Raw genomic sequence first — 21,941 nt, 5'->3', positions numbered from 1 at the left:
ATTCTGTGCACCTTCAACTGGTATTTTATTTCCTTTGGATCGGTCCCCTGGGCATATTATGGCGTTAAGTGGCTGAATTATTCTCGCATCTGGAATACGGTCATGCTTTTGTCGGTTATCACGCACTTAACAGACCCAGAGACGACACACGATTACCCAAAAGCTTTTTCCCCGGCAACTTTTGTTTCCTGCTAGACGGTGGCCTCCTATTATCATTTATGCGGACATTTGGATTTCTCTCTAACATCGTTCCGGTTTTTCCGACTTTTGGAGATGCCCCAAAGTCCATCTCAATTCTGACTCTTATTTCTACTGGCTCGTGCTCTTCAGACCAACAAGTAACACTGATTAGATGGGCCCGCACCATCTTTCATGCGTGGGCGAGGAATTCATTGCAGATGATTGGAGTGGTCCCGAGAAGATCAGGGACTAGGACGGAGTCTGGAGCCATTAATCAGTATATTGAACCATCTTTGATACCTTTTTCGTCGTTATCTTTATTCGTTTATTATTATCTCAGCAGTCGAGAACCATCAAGTCCCAAGAATTCGGAGACCCCGTCAGCTGGTTCGGCAAGAGAAGCACACGTGGCCGGACCGGGCACTGTCAACATAAAAAAAATATGGGGGCGCATTGATATTATCGGGGCCAAACGGGGTTGAGCCGGGTTGCACGGTGAAGATGAAAACGAAATAATTGGAATGGATATGTATGGTGGTGATTCATTCTCCTGTATTCAATAGAGCAACGTTCTGCGTCATCATTCAGGGCTCTTTCTTTGTCCAACCATCGCCGCGGCATCGTCATACATCCGCAAGTCCCAAGTAGACCGATATTGACATTATACCGCGGAAGTGATGTCTGCCTAAACAGTACCGGTACTTGACGGTCATGTACCGCTGTTTCCCTTAAACCTTGATATAAACCTCTTCGGAAGGAAAACGACTTGTCAAAGTACTCCAATTCCTATACAAATTTGTCAATCTATAAATTAATGATATATGTCTGCATAGTTTGACGCGGCCAGCTTTGTAGTTTCCATGACGGCTTATAAAATGTCCAATACGATCCTCAAAATCAGCTATTGCCTACTTATTTACTATCAGTGGGGGAAATAATTTGTTTCCCAACATGGTTCGAGCAGGAAGCCAAGATTCTGTTCGACCTTACGAGCTGTTGGTTGTTAGTAACGGCAAAGAATTGTAGTGAATCTGACATCTTCCGACATGGTCGCATCGATGAGGCCACAATAGCCCCTGGCAACTTTTTTATTGCGGTGCTCCTGGAGGCTCGTGGTCGACAAAAGTTACTTACACCTGGAACCTGAATGCAGAGCAGTGCACGGTGTTCTCTTGACAACATAGATCTCTGAGGTTAGCTGGGGTAAGTTCGAGTTCTGGTAGATCACGCTTGGTAGTAGCTTGTTCTAGCTTTCGACTTTATTCAGTCCGTTAATTCGCTCTTCACGACTTGCGTGGAGTCTGCGTCCCCTCAGTATCAACAACTTCAGGTCCTACTTTTTCTGTAGTACCCGAATCTTTTCTGATATTCCAGCCACCTTTCCAGCCCACCCATCCTCTCTCCCTGGGACCCCTTGCCAGTCCGATAAGGATTGCTGTGCCAATGAAGCCTATATTCATACTGCTGCTCCAAAGCCAGCCTCCTTGAGCAAACAAACGATTGCCCGCTGCTGTTCCCGTCAATTGCCCGGCAAAGCAAAACACCATGTATACTGTGTTGACACGATTCCGCGCTCGGGGGTTAAGTCTGTATATATTGCTTCTGTTCGCAGTGTGCGCGAAATTAGAGCCAGTGTCTTCCCGAAGGAATCAAAATAGTTAGCCCTCGACTTCTTTTCATTGTTGATAAGGTCTTCTGAAACATGACGAAATCTTGTCGGAAATCGATGTTCGTATACGTCGCAAGTGGAAATGGGGCGTTTAGACATGACATACCCATAAATATGGCTTGAATTATTGGCCCTGCCACGGTGAAGCCCCCGATGAACGTTCCGATTATAATACCGATTAGTTCAAAAGAAAGGCCCAAGATACTCGAGAACAAGAAGACAAATCTGTCAGTAATGAGGCGTGACCATATGGGGGCTAGAGAGATCACAGCAACTCCAATGAATGCGAATAATCCAATCTCCAACGAAGAGTAGTTATATGGTGGTAATGCGAGCAGAAATGTCAGTGTCGTCCAGAAATTGGTGAATGCGGCGCTGAGCAAAAATCCCATCAGGCAAGCTTGTCCAAGTAGAGGTTCTTCGAAGACGAGGACGGCCATTTTCCGTATAGCCTTAAAATAATTCAGACCCCTATTTTTGGCTGGGTAATCTGGAAGGGTTAAAAAAACTGTAACATCTAATATCAGTTATCAAATACGCTTCGGGACAGCCATCTAAGAGATGCTAAGAACATCCTCAGAGTATCAGACGTGTAGGTTATCCCCAGTAGCTAGTTTAATACTCACGGACAACAAATGTAAGGTACTGGGCTCCAAGGGCAAACCAGTAGATATTCCTCCACGCGGTGAAGTTCGCCACGACACCAGACAATACCCTAGCAACTAGTAAGCCCAAGGCTAGCCCCGAAACGACAATAGAGAGAGAAGCAGCACGGCGATGAGTTGGAGCAAGATCCCCCACGAGGGGGAGCATAAGCTGTGGTGTAACAGTTCTACCCGAAAGATTAGCACTGCATGGCGATGGGCTGGCCAAAACGGGGAGGTGTATACCCTACGCCGCAAAGAAAGGATAGACTGACGAAGGCTTCGAATGAAGTCGTCAGGCATAGACCGATCCACTACATTTTGTCAGGTCATCTAGCTCCCCATGAGCTCATGGTGATCATAGTGATGCGCGCGACACTTACCATCGTCGCGGTGACCAATATCAAGAAGAGAATGAAAGGTCGTCGGGGAACTATATCTCCCAAGGGGCAAAGAAACAACAGCCCCGCTGCGTAACCTGCTTGTGACAGCGTTGCTACGTTCGATGAACGCTCATAGCTAACGTGGAAATCTTTGGCAATGACGTTGAGGATAGGCTGTGGGTAATACAAGTTCGCAACTGTAAATGTGGTACTCTTTGAAAACGGTTAGCACGTCAAGGAGTACAACATTCATAGAGCTAAGAGCAGAGGCCTGGACTCATACAAGAGCGAGTAGGATATTCATGGACAGCGTAAATTTCGGTGGGTTGTCTGGATCGTAACGACACCACGGCGGAATCCAATTTATTCTTCGTAGGACGTTGGCCACAACACCGTGTGTTGCCTGCAAAGAATCAGAGGCATTTTCGTTCTTGGCGGGATCAAAACCACTCTGTCTACTTAGCGGCGCCATCGCCACTCCTTTGGCCGAGTCACTTGTAGAGTCACCCGTTTGCATCGTATGATATAGTTGGAACGAGGCACCCGAGCGAGGACTACTGTATGACGGTGCTGTGCTTGGTAAAGGGATACCTGGAACAATTAGAGTTTATCTCCCTCGAAGTGACAGCTCTTCGCAGGGATCCCGCTGCGTAAACACACTTAGTCTCTAGCTGACAAACTGAGAGTCCAGATTCCGCAGTCCCGGACGAGAAACATAGTCCTCTTTATCGATGACCTCGGTTGTTGGGATGGAGATGCGCGGCACCGTGTATATAAGTACCCCTCACGGTTCAATCACGTCACATCAATCACCTTTAAACTTGATGAAGCGACACCGGAACCCACCTCGCTGCATCGCAGGTTGCCTGGGGGGCATTTTCGTGCTTCCGTAGGCTTGATTACACCCCATGCCCCCCAAGCCGGATATTTCGATGACTTTCTTCTTTGAACGAGTCGATGGCATTTTATCAGTGTTACAGACCTGTGGTATAGAGGCGATTCTGGACCATAAGCAACACATCGAGAAAACTAGATGAAGAATTGACTGGCTTCCATATGAACAGGACGTCAGTCACCTTCGCTTTGCTTTAATACACAGGTCTCCCCAAGGTAAACTATGATATGTGTGATGTTGAAATTAGTGACAACCGGCGATTCAACACTACAAACCGCTTTGTGTAGCTGGAATTGTCCTAAACCCCAAACGTCCCGTGAACATCACCGCTCCTCTTCATTCAAACGCCCATTGACCTAAGTCAACCCACAGCTGGCATCTTTGCCCCCTTCCCCCCTCCCATTGCCATCCTCGAACCAAGTTGAACGTGGCTTCCAGCTCAGGATATGAACCACCACTACTCGGCACATAGCTTGTAATGTCAACAATACTCCCCCCAACTTGTCTGGGAGTAGTCACCGGCATTCCGCCTGTCATGTTGAGATTCAGCATGAAATCTCTGTCCGGTCGGCCACCCCATTGCAGCCAACTCCCAGTGGTAGCAGCTGTTATGTTCCCTTGTCCCGCGGCACTAGCCTGTGCTGTGCTCAGCGTTGGGTCCCCGTTGACAATGAAATTACCCCAAGTCTCTTGGAAGGCGGTGCGGAAGACCTCATCCATTCCCGTCCCCTGGGTTTTGGGATCAGCAATTAGCGGCGAGACATCCGCTCCGTGGCTACTAGGAGGTACGGAGAATTGATACTTCCAAGAACTCTTTCTTCGCGCACCTGTGAATGCGTCTGCCATCCAATAGGAAGAACACACAAATGTGGTTTCTGCATAGAGATTGTTCGCCGCCTGTTGCCAGCCAATAGCCCAGTTGGAGTTGGTCGTCGAAAATGGTGGAGTTACCCCATCTGAGTCTGCATATATTGGAGACACATCATCTGGCACAGCGTACAGCTCTAGAATACTTGAAACGTTCTGCTCGCTGAGGCGTGGATAATTTGTCAAGACAAACTCGACGAATTGCTCTTCTGTCGTAATGTTTTGGGGAGTAAACCCTGGGGCCTCATTTTCATTGTTACCCGTCAAGACCCGAAGTCCATTGACATTCCTATCAATGGCAAGCTGTTGGGTAGGCCTTTTTCGAATCAATTTACCATCCGTGACCGGGATGAACCCCCATTGGCCATAATTGGCTGACGTGCTGACTCTCGCGCTGGCATCTTGAAGCACGACAGTATCTGCTGATTGTAAGCATTCGAATGGCACCTCCGCATCGGAGCATCCTGCTTCATTGATAAAGGCTTGGTAGCTTAGAGTTGGCCACGCGTCGTCAAAGTCCCTATCGCTTGAAATAAGCAACAAACTCATTATGTTAGATTTAACTCATCATCCTCACCATTGTGTCGGTAGATAGGGGCTAGAAGCAATTAGCCCCTGGAACAGAGCGTCCCCTTCACGCCCGCCATTTGCCATTGCTAAGAGCATGACACTACCTCCTCCGGCTGCGTGCGTAAAAACGTTAGTCGAGATCTCTAAGCCTCATACATAGAGCTTGCTGGATCACAAGACACAGAATGACCAAGTTCTTGTGCAAGCGAGGTTTTCATACGTACCGGATTCTCCTGCAATGGTCACTTGCCTCGGGTCGCCTCCAAAGTGATGTATGTTCTTCTTGACCCATTCGAGTGCAAATCGCATATCATAAATGGCGGCGTTCACGACGCCGAAACTTTCAACCTCGAGAGAGGACAAGAAACCGAAAGCTCCGAGTCGGTAAGCAATCGATACACCAATGTATGAGTTTCCATTGGTGCGTATCTGTTGCCTTAAGTCGAACTGATTGTTCCCTGTGCCGTAGCCTCCTCCATCTGCTCATCATGAGAATTAAGAAGATAAGTTTGATGCCATAGCTTTTGGAACTTACGGATCCAGACTAAAACGGGCAGTCTGGTTTTGTTTGCTGGTGCAATAACATTGAGGAATAGGCAGTCTTCGTTACCAGATGGTGCTACAGGTGGTTGACTGGTTCATTTAACAGGACACTCGTCTAAAATTATACACTACCATGATCTTATTCACATACCTTGGCGAACTGGGCGATTGGGGACACACTGGAGCGTATTCCACAGCGGGGAGCACTTCGTCTCGACTCCTGGCGGGAGGTTGCGGCCTTTGCCATCTCAGCTTGCCTACTGGTGGAGCCGCATACCTAATGCTTTAGAAATGTTAGTCGTGATATGTCTGGTACGGCGATTAGGCTATACCACTTACCCCTTGAAGATATTCTGGCCAAAGTTAGAGTCATAGTACCCTTGATACTTAGCGTAACCCAGATCAACGAAGGGTGCCGATGTTGCTTGGGCTAAACCGAAGCTGGCAAGAACGAATAGCTTCAGGAATGTCTTTAGCATGGCTTCGGTGAGAAGTGACTCAACAAGCATAGTTACCTCTTCTCAGGTGGCATTTATTCGAATGGTGTCCATGTCTCTCTTATATAGTACAGTCACAGTTCGTTCCTCAGGGAAGACCCCAACAACCACTCACCGCAACCTCAGCTGATATTTCGACCTTAGTGACTATGGGTACCTAGTCAGTGTGCGTATTATGGCACATGGTTCAATGGCATTAGAGCATGCCGTGGAAGCAATAGATCATCGGGTGTTCTGGGATTGGCCTACAGTTAGACGAGAGGAACAGGGTGCTTGCATTAGTAGGTGACACTGCCGGGTGAGGAGAATTCTATTGAAGGTGTAGAAAATTCAGCCAAACAGCTCTCGTGAATTTATTTTTTTCTGCCTGCAGGAGGTCACCTGTGGGAGCCGGTAGAAGGTAGGTAGTATGGCAAATGGATACGCTTCCCCCCGCAGTTGACCATCCCGCATTTTGAGGAGGCTTATCCGTGTCTGCATCTCTTTCGACTCGCATCGGCCTCCCTGTTGCCGAAGCAGGTGACATGGAGCGATCCGGATTTACGCCTCTCAACTTGATATACGACAGGGATGATTTGTTCGAACTTGTGTTATTATTACCTTGCCATTCCGATCATTCAGATATCCACCATGAACTGTTTGTGGCTTGATTCCAGATGCTCATATTTTCATTTGCTCCACTGAACAATATGGGCGGTGCCAAAATTCCCTTGTTTGAAACTAGTTCACCAAAGTTCATTATGTGAAACCCTCTTATCACCTAGATATGTGGAAATTATCAATCCCGGAAAGCGATTGTGGCCTTTCAAAGATACGTGTGTCCTAAGGGCTAGACGGCGATTCGGTGAAAGCAGGGCACGTAAAAGAGGGATATGTTTTGTGTGCATATTACAAAAGAATACATCAGGATCGGGTGTGGCTTTCGTCATCTAAGGCTTAAGCCAGAATGACTGTTGATGGCTTAAGCAGTGCAACAAAGCATCGCCTTGTTCTACCATGTTTGGAGCGATGCCGTTGCCCGGCCCGAACAAAAGGCCTTTGAGTCAAAACAGGTATTTATACACCTCCACAAGCCCGATATCATGATTCGGTCAGATATTTCGGCATACAACCTCTTATACACATTTCCCAATCACAATCCCATTTACCAGAACAACGCTCAAAGCAAGATCGAAGAATATACATGATGAATTCGAAGCCAGTGCCCAGGACCAAAGGCGACAAGACCAATGTCGAACGGGGTTGGAGCGCTCAAACAGATGGAGGGCGGATTGATTGGGGCAGTTGCATGGTGATGTGAAACCACACACTACGCAGCCTATCAAGCCATAATACCACATTGGCCCAATATGGGGGCATTCAGGTTCTAGCAGATTGACTGGATTGATCTCACTTTTATTTCTGAACTTGATGGGTTCTCGGAGAGAATGTTCGTTGGAAGCGCAGTTTTGGTTTTGAACAACTACTTATGTATAAAAATGACACCCTGTATCAACATTTCAATAATGTCTCATACCATCCATACATAGTATGTAGTATGTTGATGAAGTGAAGTACTATGTAATAAAGTTGTTCAATATTTGAGGGTTACCAAACAGGCTACCTACCCATCTTTTGGCTACAATACCCAAGTACATAGTAGGCACGTGTCTTACTTAGGATCGTCGCCTAGTTCTATACTAGAATCACTAGAATGATATGGTTCGTGGCCAAGTCCCCAGTGATCATCCCTGCCTCTAACTTGTAGTAATAGTAGTGATGCCAAGCTACACCATATGAAGATTGGAGGATAAAACCGTTCTCGCCGTTGTGACAATAGATGGGATGGCGAGCCTGGGCTAATGCAGTCGCAGAGATTGATTACACACTCTAGTGTTAGTGTGCACTAGTGGGGCCTAACCCCACGACTTGGAAATCTTCTTTCCATACGTAAGTATTTATCGCGTAGTTCGACGTTACGTTGAAACAGGCAGTGCGATATAGTAGGTATACTGAATACCTACATCATGGAAGCTATTGTGGGTGATGATATCAAGCAAACAAGTACCCCACGGAATGAGACGACTAATGTGAACTTGGCCGGGGAGAGGAAAGTCATCAAATCTCTAATTCGGACAAATTCCACACGACATAGACATTCATGCCGAGTCAACAGGTATGTATGTATATATCCGTACATCAGATATGATTACCTACCTAGGTAGGTACCCCGCACTCCCAAGGCTCCCAAAGGTGGGCTGGGCTGGCTTCCCCAGGTTCTGGATCAAGCTGACTGAAGCTGATGAGCGGGAGAGGGAATGCAGGCAGTGGAGTTGGTGTCGGCTAGGTAGGATTCCCGACCACAGAGAGAGCACCGCAGAGCCTATCATCAGCCAAAGCGCCGTTGGGACTCCCTTCGTTCAGCTCCCTACCTATCCCTATCACCTGAAACCTTTCCCATGTTGCCCGAATCCAGCCCCCTTTTGGTGCCAAGTTTTGCCCTGGACTGCCTTCGCCTGCACATCCTCGTGGATAGTCGTTTGGAAATGCGCTACGCATATCATTCACCCATTCAGAGCGAGAACAGCGACGCCAATGTCATCAAGCGGCCACGATGACGAGCCTTCCCCGGAGGAGAGGCCAGCCAAGAACCCCGTTGCCGTCGCCGGCACTCAGCGTGTCAAGAAGAAGCGCGTTCGGAATTTCACCGAGGATGATCGAGCAGCCCATCGCATCTTCGAGAAGTCTAGGCGAGAGGCCTTCAAGGAGGCCTTGACCGTGAGTCTGAATGTCATAACTCGAGCTTTCTGTTTGCCAGCTAATAAATCCCGGAAGAACCTTGCGAGTCTTCTGCCCGCCCTCGCCGACACTGAGCCGCAGCGCTTGTCGAAACATGTCGTCGTAGACGAGAGCATAGCTTTCATCAAAGCGCAACATGAGCAGATCAGAACATTCAACGAGCATCTTGAGTCTGTGAAGACGGAGCGCGACGAACTGCTGGCAGAGCTTAACCACTGGAGGGGTAGAGCTGTCATGGTAGAACCACAACCAGTTCATAATATAGCACAACCAACCATGCATCACGGAGACAACAGTACAGCCTCGGATGCGATTATGGGAACAGTGCCTACAGCCTTGCAGTCTACAGACTCTCCCATGCATATTATTGGTGAACCCGCGGCGTTTCCAAACCCCATTCACGATCCTAACCTGTCACCCTCGGTGTCAGTCGAGCCAAACGCTAATATGCACTGGGAAAGCTTCGAGCCACAAATCCATCCTTTCATAGGCCATACGCAGAACGCGACGGGCTCTGTTAGCATGGCAAAATCAGATTCGGATCGAATGAATGCTCAATCGCCTCTCGTACCACAGTTCAACGTCGACCAGGGGCAGCATGGGGCAGTTTTTCTCCCCTTTGAGCCCCCTCAGCCATTCAACGCTACGGGATTCCAGACAGACACTTTCATGTCCAATGCGGTACCTCTACAAGACTACATGCCCATTAAGCAAGAGATGGGCTAATGACCGCGAGTCACTGAGCGCCTTCTCCAAGCACATCTGGAGACGCGCCATGTACTTGTGAAGTCGCAGGATAGTGACAAATAGTATATCGGGGTGTAGGGATGACTTCTGCCACTTCATAGCTTCCATTGACTACGGGAAAAATATAGCATATTATACCCAGCCGTGCCTCGGTGGTTCTGCAGCTTAGACCTGGGCCAGTGCCTCCTCGCATTTTTTCCTGCTGCTCGTCTCGCCGTTTTCATCGTCGCCGATGAAGAGTTTTAGGGCGTACGCGAGCCTGTTCGTCGCTATGGGGTCATTCTGGATTGCTTTCTCAAGCTCGGCGCCTCCGTTCACGAGATAATCGATGCTTGTACTGGCCAGCTTGCCGTCCCATTTCGCCATCAAAGGGTCAATTTTTACCAGCTCAGCAAGTCGAGTGGGCGTGGGCCCCGGATTCTTATAAGGATGCTCCAGCTTGGGGGTACCCTCGCCTGGCTGTTCGGATACGTTGTACTTCAGCTTGGCGAGCTGGTCCAGCAAGGTGTGAGAGATCGTCGCAGAGTGACAGCCCATCTCTGCCGCTGCCATCGCTTCCTTTGCGCTGAGGAAACTGCAACAAGTTAGCTTGTGAAACGGGTCACGCACCAATGACTCTCCACATACCTTGCGAGTTTCACGAATGGCTGCTCCTTGCCAGTTTCCTTATAAAGGCGTTTATACGTCTCGAGAATGTGAATAATACGGGGACTGTTAGGGTGTTCTGTAGCAGGATCTTGGACGTCTGGCCAGACGCTGAGGTCGCGGTGGGCGCGGTTTTCTATACGCCTTTGTTAACTAACAAGGACTTATTACGGACTCCCGCTCGGTAGAGTTAGCACAAACCATTGTAATATGGACTGATGTAGAGACAACCCGCCTGACTGCAAGCAATAGCTTGATGAAGACCAAACAGTGCGGTTCCCAGCGTCGGAATTCCTTCTTGCGATAGCATCTTGGCTGCATTCAATGCTGGGCCCGTTGCTGGGATTTTGATACAATACCGATCTCTTCCTATACCGGCCTGTGCAAACTCTTTATCGTATAGCCGTGCATGGTCAACCGTCGCCTGGGTATCATACGCTTTGGATGGAATTGTCTGCAGTAGTACACGGCCTCGGATGTTGTCAATGTTCTTCTTACACATCAAAACCGACTTTTCCTGTCAGCTTAGAGAATACAATTGCATAAGTAGGGAGCCTGACAATTCGGGTATAGACCGCCAACCACCCCTCATCTTTGAGTTCCTGAGCAACTTTTTGCAGTAGTTGGGCGTTACTGGGGCGGTGCAACTCAATATTTACCCAGAGTTGATTGCTTGTCTGGTCATGAGGTTTGATGGGCATGTTCTTGATGTATTCAGGATCCATCCAGTCAACGTCCACGTTCACTGTGTACATCGCTGTTAACTGCCGAAACGTTCTTCTTTGGCATTAGGACTAGTCACGTACGCAGTTCGTCCAGCTTGTCCAGCCATGTCTGCTCTTGAAGTGATTCCATTCTATTCGTGTCAACGGACCACAAAGGTCCGCGTGTAATATGAAGCAGCAAAAATCATTGGTGAGAAAGACGGCCAACAAGAGCATACTTAGCACTCAGAAGATCTAGTCCTTTATTTAACGTCATTTCGCTGTATTGCACTGTCCCATATCACTTGACACCACACCAGTCTTACCCCTCTCTGCAACGTCTTGTTACTCCAATGAACCTCCATCGCTTCATGCACGGAACCCAATGGTTTACTGTTGTCCCAGCAGCAAAAGAGCGATACATTCATGGCAATCGATGAAGGCCCAACCAGCATCTGTGACCATTGCTTGAGCAACACCGCCGTGTGAACTGCACAACCGGCTGTTGCATCTCACCCACAGGGCCACTGCGGCTCTCTGAGATACATACGTTGCCCGTCTGACGACGAATTCGTATATATTAGTATTGACCCATCGGCCATCTTGTCTGATGGGGGGCCTTTATCTAATATAATTTAACCAGTACTACGATGTTTATCTATTATGATTGAATTCCCGGATATTTAGATAGTATTCATCTATACTTACGTCTCAGTATACGGGTGACTAGCAATTGACGTTTTAACCCTAGTGATAGAGCTGATAATTGCATCACCGTTGGTACTCGTGGTCCTTCACCTTGAGTGTGTCCGACCAGCGTAGAGATGTCCCCTCCTGCCATGGGACTAGAATAGCAAACCCGCCTACAATCCATAGCAGCTCATGAGTTATGCGTAGTCACATGAGAATGACATTCAAGCAGGTATTTTGAAGTTGGCGTTGCATTGTCTCTGCTTGCTGGTGAATCTAATTACAGTCGCAGCCATTATAAGTGGAATCTCAGTGTAACCTCGGAATGTTTCAGAACGCTCTTGACAGCCCCCGGTTGATTAATTCGGTATCCCTGTATCGACACGGAGTTCACTATGCATGAAACAATCATGACCTTATCAATTTGAATGGAATCTGTGCGAGGGAGTCTAGATAGACAAGGAATGGGTTGGAAGGTCGTCTTTCGCCAGTCGTGTCCGCGAGCATGTGATAGTAAGAATCCGTATAAGCATAGGGTTACTTCGATGGAAGATAACCCTGCGTAGGTATTACTTACTGCGGCATCGTGGCCAGTGCTCTCCTTACGTCGTCCGCGTCGAGAAGCGCTCGAGAAAACCCCACCTTCGTCATCCCAGGTACGGACAATCGGATTGCTGTGGTGCTGTGGTCGTCAGAGCGTCAGGAATAAAGCGGAGAGCCCATCCAAGCCACCCACCCAACATCCTACCTGAATCTACTCTGGAAAGGATTCAAGGCTGGTTGTTGCCCAAGCCACGGTAGAAATACGCCAAGCAGCAGCATCGGCCCGGAGCGTGTTGGGGTGTGCCTAGACTCAAGAAACAAAATGATCGACAGAACTTATCGAAAATCCCCCGAAAGGGGATGCCATTCGTATTATTCCTCGACGTCATACATACACAACAGTACACTAACTACCTTGCCGACCCCGTCAGACGGCGGTCCTCTAAGCGCTCGGCTATGCAAGCCACTCTGATCCTCGCGCAGTGTCAACAGACAGACCCTGGTGACACGAGGCGCCTGTCTCGCCTGTCTCGCCTGTCTTGAGAACAACAACGGAGTTACAGCGCCTCCGCCCGGGCTTTCGCATTGTTCCACGGCACGGCGCAAGCTGACATACGAGAGTAGCGCCGATCGAAGATCGCAAAGATCGAAGCGCAAGCAAGTCCCCTCCAATGCCGTGCAGCACTAACCAAGTCATAATGCGCTATGCCGGATGAAAAGGGCGGGAGAACAGATACCTAGCCCTTGCCAATGCTATTAATAGGTGAGGCTTAATCAAGCGCGACTGAGGCTACCCTGACTGAACGACCTAGATTGCCCTCTTCTATTATGTATGGCAATGGCGACTTAGAGGGTTAGTTATTTATATACTACACTTATTTGGAGAGGCATTATATTATGTTGGAGGCAGAAGAGACAGATGGCGTACAGCCTTGCTTTACCGAGCGATACCTACCAGTACCTATCATGTTGCGGGCGTTGGACGCATTTGCAGAAGTTGTTAGATGGCAGCTGGAGGCGATACGTCACAACCTCCAGCCCTACAAGGCGTGCAGAGAAAAAAAAAAAAAAAAAAACGCGCACGGCTAGCACGTGTAATTGGGGAATTCCCACGTACCTGGTCTCTCGGTGGTTGTGAGCGTGACTTAGTATGTGTAACAACCAGGCACCAGTAGGCAGCAACAGGGGCCCGTTTCCACAATATGTATTTTCCTAGGTTATGATATGAAGCTTTACCTACAAGGAAGAACACCAGTTGGATGGATGATTTTATCATCTGCCTGCCCTCCCCCCCCCCTGCTCATCCGCGGTAGCGAATCACCCCAGTTCCGTCAATTTGGGTTACCAGATCACTTGCTACAGACAGTACTTGTCTCAACCATCTTACACGAATGTACATGTATGCGATAACGCACACAACACACGACGGGGAGGGAAAAAGAAAAATAGCAACGCAACAGACAGGCAAGACAGGGGTGGTTTACCAATTGACTGCCCTCCATCCCCCCAGCCCAGCCAGCCACTGTAGACAGGGCCCAAACAGGCCCAAAGGCAGCTAGCCCAGTCGCCGGCAGTCGATTGGATACCGCGAGATCGATAGGTGGCGGCCTCCGTCCCAGGTTTACCTGACATAACAGTGAGAAGGCCTACATGATGCAGTTCCCAACTCGAGATGTCGACAGAGTGCTAATCATATGCATCCTATAGTCCCTAATCTACTTACCTGCTCATTATCGCAGGCCTCCGAACCAGCTGAAGCTTGGGCTGGTCGGCTGGGTAGGCATACATATACCTACCTATAGTACAGGTAGGTAGGTACTTATTATGTATATCCTATACAAATGCCATTGTTACCATAGACCGTATTGTATCAGGCAGGCAGTCCCCGTATACTACTTCATGGCTGACCTGTCGAAATGAAAAGCTGCAAGGCACAAAATGAGCAACCCTTCACTAACTACTTAAGTAACTATACTGGGGCAATGTCGGCATCGGGTCAGGAATCCCCTACCGACTGATCCCGTATTTGCCACCTCCGGCGTCGTACAAGTTCATGCGCAGTAAGATATATATAAAAAATTTAAAAAAAAGGATAAAAAAAACAGAAGAAGGTCCAAACTCGTTTCGAAACAATATCATAGATCTTCTTAATTAGATCATATGTTTCGTTTCATCCTTGGCCCCCGCCCCGGGGTTTTCCTTGCCTTTGCCTAGCCTAGCATGGGTGAGCGTCAATCTTGAGTGAGGATCTGCCATTGTCACCTCAGTCAAACTGGCACGTGTCTATCTCGCATAACGCTTTGTGCCACCTCCGCCATTCCATTGCAATGCATCACAACAATAGTAGTAGTAGCACGTAGAAGATGAGTGCAGGCATCTTCGATTCCGCGGATCGCTCTTGAGTCATGGCTTTCTGGAGGCCGTTTTGGAATGTCCTTCGGTATACATCAGCTCGCTAAAGAGCAGATACTTGACAGCCATCGACGAGTACAAAATTTCATAACAACGCAAGGTCACACTGGGTCTACAGGTAAATACTACGCCAATTACGTTCAACATCTGTTACTCAATGCGATTACGACGAGAATGTGAATGTGAGGCTCATGTGGCCACCTTGTCCTCAAGCTAACATATTTATTAATACATATGCTGCTTGGAAGCGCCTAGTCTATCTATCTAATCATCCCCACAATCGGCCTGTTTCCTTGTCGATCTGTCCCACTGAGAGACTACCTATCTAGATATTGAATGCAACGAGCTTCTTCGTGGCCAGACGAACGCTATTAAGAGCTTTTTGCGAAGCGAGGCCATAGTAGGTGTGAGGAGGCAATTGCAATCGTGGCCGACATCTCCAGCGGTGCTCTAGCTGTACCAAGCAGCAATGCGAACATCGAATGTCGACCGTTTGCTGTTGACTTGAGAAATCCAGTTCCTGCTGTCCCTCTCCCTTCCCATCCTAAGACTCTCGCGTCTTTTCCACCAGGGGCTGTCTAATGTTTACCTCGGTCGACGAAGGTAAGAGTACATGATGTTGCTGCCTGAGCAACATGGTAGTGTTGTTACACAAATGCTCTGCCCTGCAGTGAGCCGTGATAATAGAAAAAGTCGAAATAAAATGAAAGAGGACAGTGTTTGAGCGGAAACAAGAGAAAATATAGCCCAGAGACTCTATCTATGCGCAAACCTCCCGAAAAGTCATGCCCAGGATGAAGAAAATAAAACACCAACAGGAAAAATAACGCCTGGTATATCTCTATTTCCTTCAATGCGTAAATCCATAAACCCATAACCCGAAAATGCTGTAGAGTGTGGTGATGCTCGATTCTGCGGACCATTCAAATCGTAGCATCATATTTGGGGTGTTGTCAGCAATGTGACAAATACCAACTTCATCACAACTTGTCATGACGGTTGCGTGAAAAGAAAAACCTGGGATAGTATCGCTGATGCTATACAGAGGCTAAGAGAAAGTCCAATGCCAGAGAACAGAAAAGGCCGGCCTCGAAGTCGTATAGTGTCGAGGGCGTGTCAAGTGAAGTCATGATCATCGTGTGCCATGAGTCTAGTGATGTCCACAGATGAAGAGGGGAAGGCCTAAGAGAGGTGGTGGTGATAGGGAGAAATGAATTAACATCCGTCAAATCATGAGTGCTTTTCATCCGCGTCTTCGATAACTTGTGTGTCCATTGTGGCATCTTACTACTCTCTGGCAGAAGTCCAAGATCACTGGCAAGCTAGCTTGAGATATGCCGTAACTTGCCTGTCTAGAGGATAGGCGGGGCAGAGGACGACATGATGCGATCATAGCCCACTAACAGGACTGATAATTGAGACGGCCGGCGCAATGGCGAAGAATTACTCGGCCGAGGTCGAAATGAATAGAGGTACGAGACCCAATGCCCAAATTCAAAAGTAGTTAATGGGGAAATTTGCCACAAACGGTAGCCCATTACCGAAGACAGGACATTTCATCGTCGTTGACGGTACGAGTCCCGGCTCGACTGGCTGCTGTAGTAACCCGAGTCCGAGTAAGTCTGGTTACCAGCGTAGGCACCATAGCTGCTTGATTGTGTGTGTACCGAGCAGGCATAACCGACGGGTATCGTCTTCCTCGAGACCTCGTGGCCGGGACGACCATAGGCGGCGCATCGATCAACCGCATGCTGGTAGTAGAGGCAGCGGCAAACTGCATAGACCTCGACGACTTGGAAGCACATGATGATGTTGACTTTGAGCAAGTGGCAATATATGTCAAGGATAATAATGAATGGGGATAATGTGAGTGGACGGAGCTGTATCCGATGTCGAGATATGAACAGGGACAGGCAAAGACACAGGAAGTTGATGTGGCAAACGAGTCTACTTAAGATCGGCGCGATGGTTGATATAGACGAGGACGAAGAGCAATGTGTAGCAATGTGTCGTATTAGTCAGTCGAGACAAGGCAGCAACAGGGCCAGAAATGTGACAGTAAAGGAAACAAGAATTATATTAAGAAGTCGGTGTCTGAACAAGCAGACGGAAAGGAAAAGGGCTTGTAGCGAGAGAGAGCAGGTGACCGGTGATGAGTCGAAGGGCTTAGAACCGGCTCCAACACAGGAAGCCATCGCAGCCTTATAGGCTTGGAGCCTGGGAAGGACCCGACAAGGGCCTCAGAAAGAAGGCAGCAGTGACGAAACCACATCTTACCGAAACCGACTGATGGCACATCGTAGACCCATACGCTTGTATGCAGGTCAGACATCACCCGGGTCGCGGAGGGCGGCGCAGGGGATGGGGACGGTGGAGGAGGAAGCGGAACAGGATGATTATGGTGATGCTAGAGGTAATGCTAAGAAGAGATGGGATGACAGGTACCGTCCCTAAGCTACCTAAGCTAACCTAACGTGAGGCGGGTGGGTTTAGTTAGTTTGCCTTGCCATGCCATGCCATGCCATGGCTCTCAGGTACAGATAGAACCGCACCGCAACAAGACCAGCAGCATTGATAGTGGAGGATGGATGATGGTGATGGTGATGCTGGTGCTGGTGCTGGTACTGGTGCTGGTACTGGTGCTGGTGCTGGTACTGGTGCTGGTACTGGTGCTGGTACTGGTGCTGGGGTTGTTGTTGATGGTGATGATGATGATGATGATGAGTAAAGCCATGTAGTAGCATGGCCTTGCTGGTTTGCACTAGCGGTGGTCGTCTGGGCGAACATGGATGGCATCGAGGTTTCTAGGTATCCATCTTCTCATCCACATGCCCAGGCCTGCCGTGCGATCTAAGTATACGCCGCACTAGCGCGCGTAGGGGTATGGGTTGGAAGACGAGTAAAATGTACACTTCTTCGTTCTTCGGGCAGTGAGAGGTTGTGACGAGGATGGGGATGGGGATGGGGGATGGGGTTGAGGATGATGGAGTGAATCATTGCGAAGCGTGTGTCTAAAGGTTGCTGCTAAACGGGAGAGCCTGCGCTAGCAGTACAGGTACCTGCAGTACATACCGGTATTACATGAGGTACTTGTCTGCATACGTGGTACCTACTCCAAAACGGAAGGGACTGGGAGTCATACGCTAGTACCTTGCCCTGTCTAGCTATGTACATCCGCCCACACTTACAGGACCTAGGTACATACATACCTCTGTACATACCTACCTAGTGCTGTACGGTAGAATGCCCAGGACAGACCCAGGTGTACCAGAATAGGAACGTGCTGGGAACCATACCCACTGTACCGCCCCCAAAACTATTACCAGGGACTAGGTAGTGTAGAGGTAGGGAATACCTGGTTACGCTCTTACTACACCGCTGCAGAGTAGGTCACTTACCTGTGCGACCCGAGCGAACCATGTATATCTACCTACTCACTTACATACCTACATATGTACGGTAGTATATACATACCTACACATATATATCCATATTATATCGAATACTAGTAGTACCTACCTAGGTAGGTAACTTATATATCTTTTGATACATAGGTATATAGGTAGGTATGTATGTACATGACCTTCCAGGCTGCCTGCTCCGAAGAAGCTATTATTCTCCCATACATAGACCTGGTACTTATTTAGTTTCTATGGCGTGTTGTCGTACTTATAGGTCTATTTAGCGACGTAACTACCGCCCAACTACTGTAAGTGTCCCTAGAGATCGGCCTACCTACATACGGAGTAGATAGGTATATATCTAAGTATAGGTAGGTAGTTTGGGCTTGTGGTTGTTGGCCGAGCAGATCCTGGCATCATGCTAAAGCTTCAAATCACACCAGGTTCAGAAAAGAGCCCGTCTTGCCTCGTTGTCTTGAGTACCTAGGTAGGTAGTTACTTTAGGTCCTTACCTCTCTACCCACACCGAGAGCTGCTGCGCCAAGCTGCGAAAAATAGTAGACGGGGCTAGCTTGAACGAGGCCCTGTTCTGCTGAACAGCCTCCGTCTTAGTGTTTGTATTTGTATAAACCATCCAGATGTACTAAACAGCCGTCAATAGGGGTATTTACCCTGGGTATCTACAAATAGACGGAATCATATAGCTGTCGAGGGGCATATGGGAGCTCACATGCTTATCCCGACGAGACGTGCGTGCGAGGCCAAACTCCCTACGAACGAACCTAAGTATGCCGGCCTAGCCTCACAGGACCCCCGGTTGGGAGTTTTGTTGGTTGAAAACGTGGGCACTATTCTGGTAAACATCCTCCAATTCTTTCTGGGCCAGCCACGCAACGCGTGCTTTGGGCGAGACGGCTTATGTTTCTTGGAGAGACGGCTACCGAGGTATACATGTAATATAGACAGGCTTACGTTATGTGTACCTAGTATGTAGGTTAAGCCATGACCACGGCTTAAGCAACCCAAACCCCTCACCCCCTCGGGCCGGGCGTTTTGGCCTATTCTAAAACCACAGGTGTCTTCTACGAAACGAACGAGCCATACATAGTATTCGAAAGATGGGCGTCGCTGATAGCGCTCCAATTTTGTGATCTGGCATGGGGATCGGAGTGGGATTCCGCCTATACGCGACGCAATCCTAAAAGCAGACATCACAATGCCAATGCCCTAGAGGGATCTCTGATTATGAATCCGAGGCCGGGTATGTGACGCTACCAAGGGCAGATGTCGACATCGAGGTCCCGATCCATGGCGCACTACACGACATACATACATGTAGATGATTTATTTATAATCGACATACTGGAAATACAGAACATAGTAGGTTAGCAAGCGATTACATGCTTGGGTCCTTTCCTTCCAACATGGATTCTCTACCACGTGATGGCGAGGTCCAGGGGTATGTCCAAGCTCTCTGCCGAGGTGTCTGACAAACCACAAGCTGCCACAGACAGCCTATAACAGCCTATAGTACTGCCTATAGTACTGCCCATGGTTATATCATAGAGCATGTTTTACATAAGCTTTTCTGGGGTCTTCCAGGTGATGGTTGGTTTTACTATTTTTGCGCACGCCGTCTCGCCGTCTCGCCGTTGTGTCCAGCCAGTTTCAGTGAGCTGTTCAAAGACGTGTGCTGAGACAAATGCATGTGCTGGGCGCCTACCGTGCTTTGACTGACATATTTTCAGTCTATGCATGTGTTACACAGCTCGTAGATACCATACCGAATGCAGGGCAGGGCAGTGAAAGATGCGCGTAAATAAGAGGTAGGGAGATGCTCGTGTACGAACCTTGGGGCTACCGAGCTAGAATGTGAAGCCTGGCTGGCGCTCGACGGCAACGCCAACGGGGAATTATCAGAGCGAGTCCAGAATTATCTAACTGTGCCTGGTAGGGCTGAGTATCAGGTAGGATACCGGATCTGCAATGCTACGCATGCTAACAGCAGGTCGCACATATCCTGGGTCCGTTGCGTTGCATGCGCAGGCAACATGGCGATTGGCTATGGTACGCCCGCCCGGCGTTAAACTCACCCCGGCGATCGGTTTTCTGTCCTACGATGCAACACATGGAGAAAACCACGGCCACGGCCACGGCACTGGTCAATAATTGCCGAAAGGCCAACTTTGTGCATTATGCCTACCTACATATGTAGGTACCTACTTGGTAGGTAAGTACATGTAGGCATATAGTATCTATTATTACCTTATCATACTTCGTACGTCCTCGGGTACCTACGTAGGTACCTACCTACCTAGGTAGGTACTGTAAGTAATATAGGCATGTAGGCACTGGCTCGGCACCTGTAGCCTACCACTGGCAGCATAGCGGGGTAGGTATACTAGGTACATATGGATGTGGGTGGGTACCTACCTAGGTACCTGCACTAACACTTACCTACTTCGTACTACTACATAAGTACTATGGTAGTACCTAGGTAATGTAAGACAGCATATGCATCGTACCGATGACCAATCGCGAACGCCACAGCGGAAGAGCATGGTCCTTCTGCTCGGACACTAACGCTTGGGTACGAGATGCGATAGATGCGATCTCGTTATCTTCACTTCCAAAGCGGGCACAATACCTACCTCATGTACCTAATCGATCGTAGGCTGCTGTTGGAAGCTTACCGGTAGCCGCTCGCTTGCCTGCCTAGTGCCTGCCTGCCTGCCTGGAAATCTGAAACACCAAGACGGACGCCATCCAAGACACGAATATCCCTGATCGTCTCTCTCATCGCTGACCAGATCTACCATGCCTTCTGCCACGATAGTCAGTCATCCCAGACTTTCGGGTCAGGTCCAGAATAGGACTGCTGGCCTTGACTCATGGGTACAAGCAAAGCTATGTAGGCAGGCAGGCAGGCAGGCAATCAGAACTCTCATGTCGCACCCAAGACGCGCATTAGACAACTCGTAATGAATACAATCCGTATCTGGATCTGCTTCGTCAGTACATCAACCCGGAATCTTTCATGTGTACTCCTCCTTACAGAAATGGGAATTAAAAAGAATACCGTCACCAAGACATACATCGAAATCCTAGTTGTGGACATACCTTGCTCCGCTTACAACATGTTGTCCGCTTGTCCCCTGCGCAGCTGGCATCGGCCTGCGGGGGTGTTGATTATCACCTTGTGTGGCCGCTTAGTCGATTCATACCATAGGTATCGGTGCAACACGCTGTTGGGGACCGAGGGGACCATGTTGGACACCAGATTAGGACTACCTACCTTGTCGAGTGCTACTACGACCTCGTTGAGAATCCACAAGATGATCCACTCCGCCGACGGACAGGCCCTGATACTTCGCGATGGTGTCAACGGTACACCACTAAGAACGGTGAGGTGAACCCTGAATGAGGCTGTCAGCCTTGTGGGTGCCTTGGGAGATCCTCGTCATGGCTTTCATTCCTTGCTTGCTGGGTGCGGGATTCCTTCGCAAGTTATCCAATCGCCTATCGAGTCTCCACGCTCGAGGGCCCCGCCCAACGGCCTATCGAGGATGCGGAGCGTGCTAAGGAACGTTAAGAGCCGGTATTGGCGACCGGGTCGTATGACTATTGCCGGGATGAGCTGCGCCTCAGCGTGGCTTCAACCCAGCAGATAGCCTCTATTGAGCCTGAAATCGACTAGTCACTGGCCGCTCTTCTGTAGCCCAGCAGTGGGCATGTGCGCAAAGGAACATATGTTTGTCACGTAAGAGCTATGG

The 21,941-nt window shown here is 48.9% G+C and overlaps 4 protein-coding genes across 4 annotated transcripts; 1 reads left to right on the top strand and 3 right to left on the bottom strand.

Moving 5' to 3' along the window:
* Window positions 1-1,062: 1,062 nt before the first annotated feature.
* F5B22DRAFT_484291 (major facilitator superfamily domain-containing protein) lies at window positions 1,063-3,566 on the bottom strand. Its single transcript, XM_047972284.1, has 7 exons — window positions 3,537-3,566; window positions 3,160-3,467; window positions 2,877-3,089; window positions 2,740-2,807; window positions 2,476-2,681; window positions 1,956-2,357; window positions 1,063-1,816 (listed from the first exon to the last, which is right to left on the bottom strand). The coding sequence occupies exons 2-7, from the start codon at window positions 3,391-3,393 to the stop codon at window positions 1,464-1,466; spliced, it is 1,476 nt and encodes a 491-aa protein (XP_047826226.1). The 5' UTR covers window positions 3,394-3,467; window positions 3,537-3,566; the 3' UTR covers window positions 1,063-1,463.
* A 541-nt stretch (window positions 3,567-4,107) lies between these two features.
* Window positions 4,108-6,230, bottom strand: F5B22DRAFT_639509 (carboxylesterase; the record flags this gene model as incomplete). The annotated part of the gene is made up of 6 exons (XM_047977725.1): window positions 4,108-5,158; window positions 5,216-5,321; window positions 5,433-5,687; window positions 5,744-5,841; window positions 5,903-6,034; window positions 6,091-6,230. The coding sequence occupies 6 exons, from the start codon at window positions 6,228-6,230 to the stop codon at window positions 4,108-4,110; spliced, it is 1,782 nt and encodes a 593-aa protein (XP_047826225.1).
* Window positions 6,231-8,822: 2,592 nt separating this feature from the next.
* F5B22DRAFT_651150 (uncharacterized protein) lies at window positions 8,823-9,752 on the top strand (the record flags this gene model as incomplete). Its single annotated transcript, XM_047979417.1, has 1 exon — window positions 8,823-9,752. One exon carries the CDS (start codon window positions 8,823-8,825, stop codon window positions 9,750-9,752), a length of 930 nt encoding a protein of 309 aa, XP_047826224.1.
* A 186-nt stretch (window positions 9,753-9,938) lies between these two features.
* F5B22DRAFT_651149 (uncharacterized protein) lies at window positions 9,939-11,273 on the bottom strand (the record flags this gene model as incomplete). Its single annotated transcript, XM_047979416.1, has 5 exons — window positions 9,939-10,347; window positions 10,401-10,554; window positions 10,620-10,929; window positions 10,979-11,163; window positions 11,225-11,273. The coding sequence occupies 5 exons, from the start codon at window positions 11,271-11,273 to the stop codon at window positions 9,939-9,941; spliced, it is 1,107 nt and encodes a 368-aa protein (XP_047826223.1).
* Window positions 11,274-21,941: the final 10,668 nt, after the last annotated feature.

Source organism: Xylaria bambusicola (assembly GCF_022495145.1).
Source record: "Xylaria bambusicola strain CBS 139988 unplaced genomic scaffold F5B22scaffold_64, whole genome shotgun sequence".
Classification (NCBI taxonomy): Eukaryota; Fungi; Ascomycota; class Sordariomycetes; order Xylariales; family Xylariaceae; genus Xylaria; species Xylaria bambusicola.
This window is presented reverse-complemented; position numbering and strand designations above follow the sequence as displayed.

Coding starts and splice junctions, on each gene's coding strand:
- F5B22DRAFT_484291 (XM_047972284.1), bottom strand. CDS start 3,393: ATGCAAACGGGTGACTCTACAAGTGACTCGGCCAAAGGAGTGGCGATG. Junction 2,808..2,876: donor TATTGGTCACCGCGACGATG/GTAAGTGTCGCG, acceptor GACAAAATGTAG/TGGATCGGTCTATGCCTGAC. Junction 2,358..2,475: donor GTACCTTACATTTGTTGTCC/GTGAGTATTAAA, acceptor TAGATGTTACAG/TTTTTTTAACCCTTCCAGAT.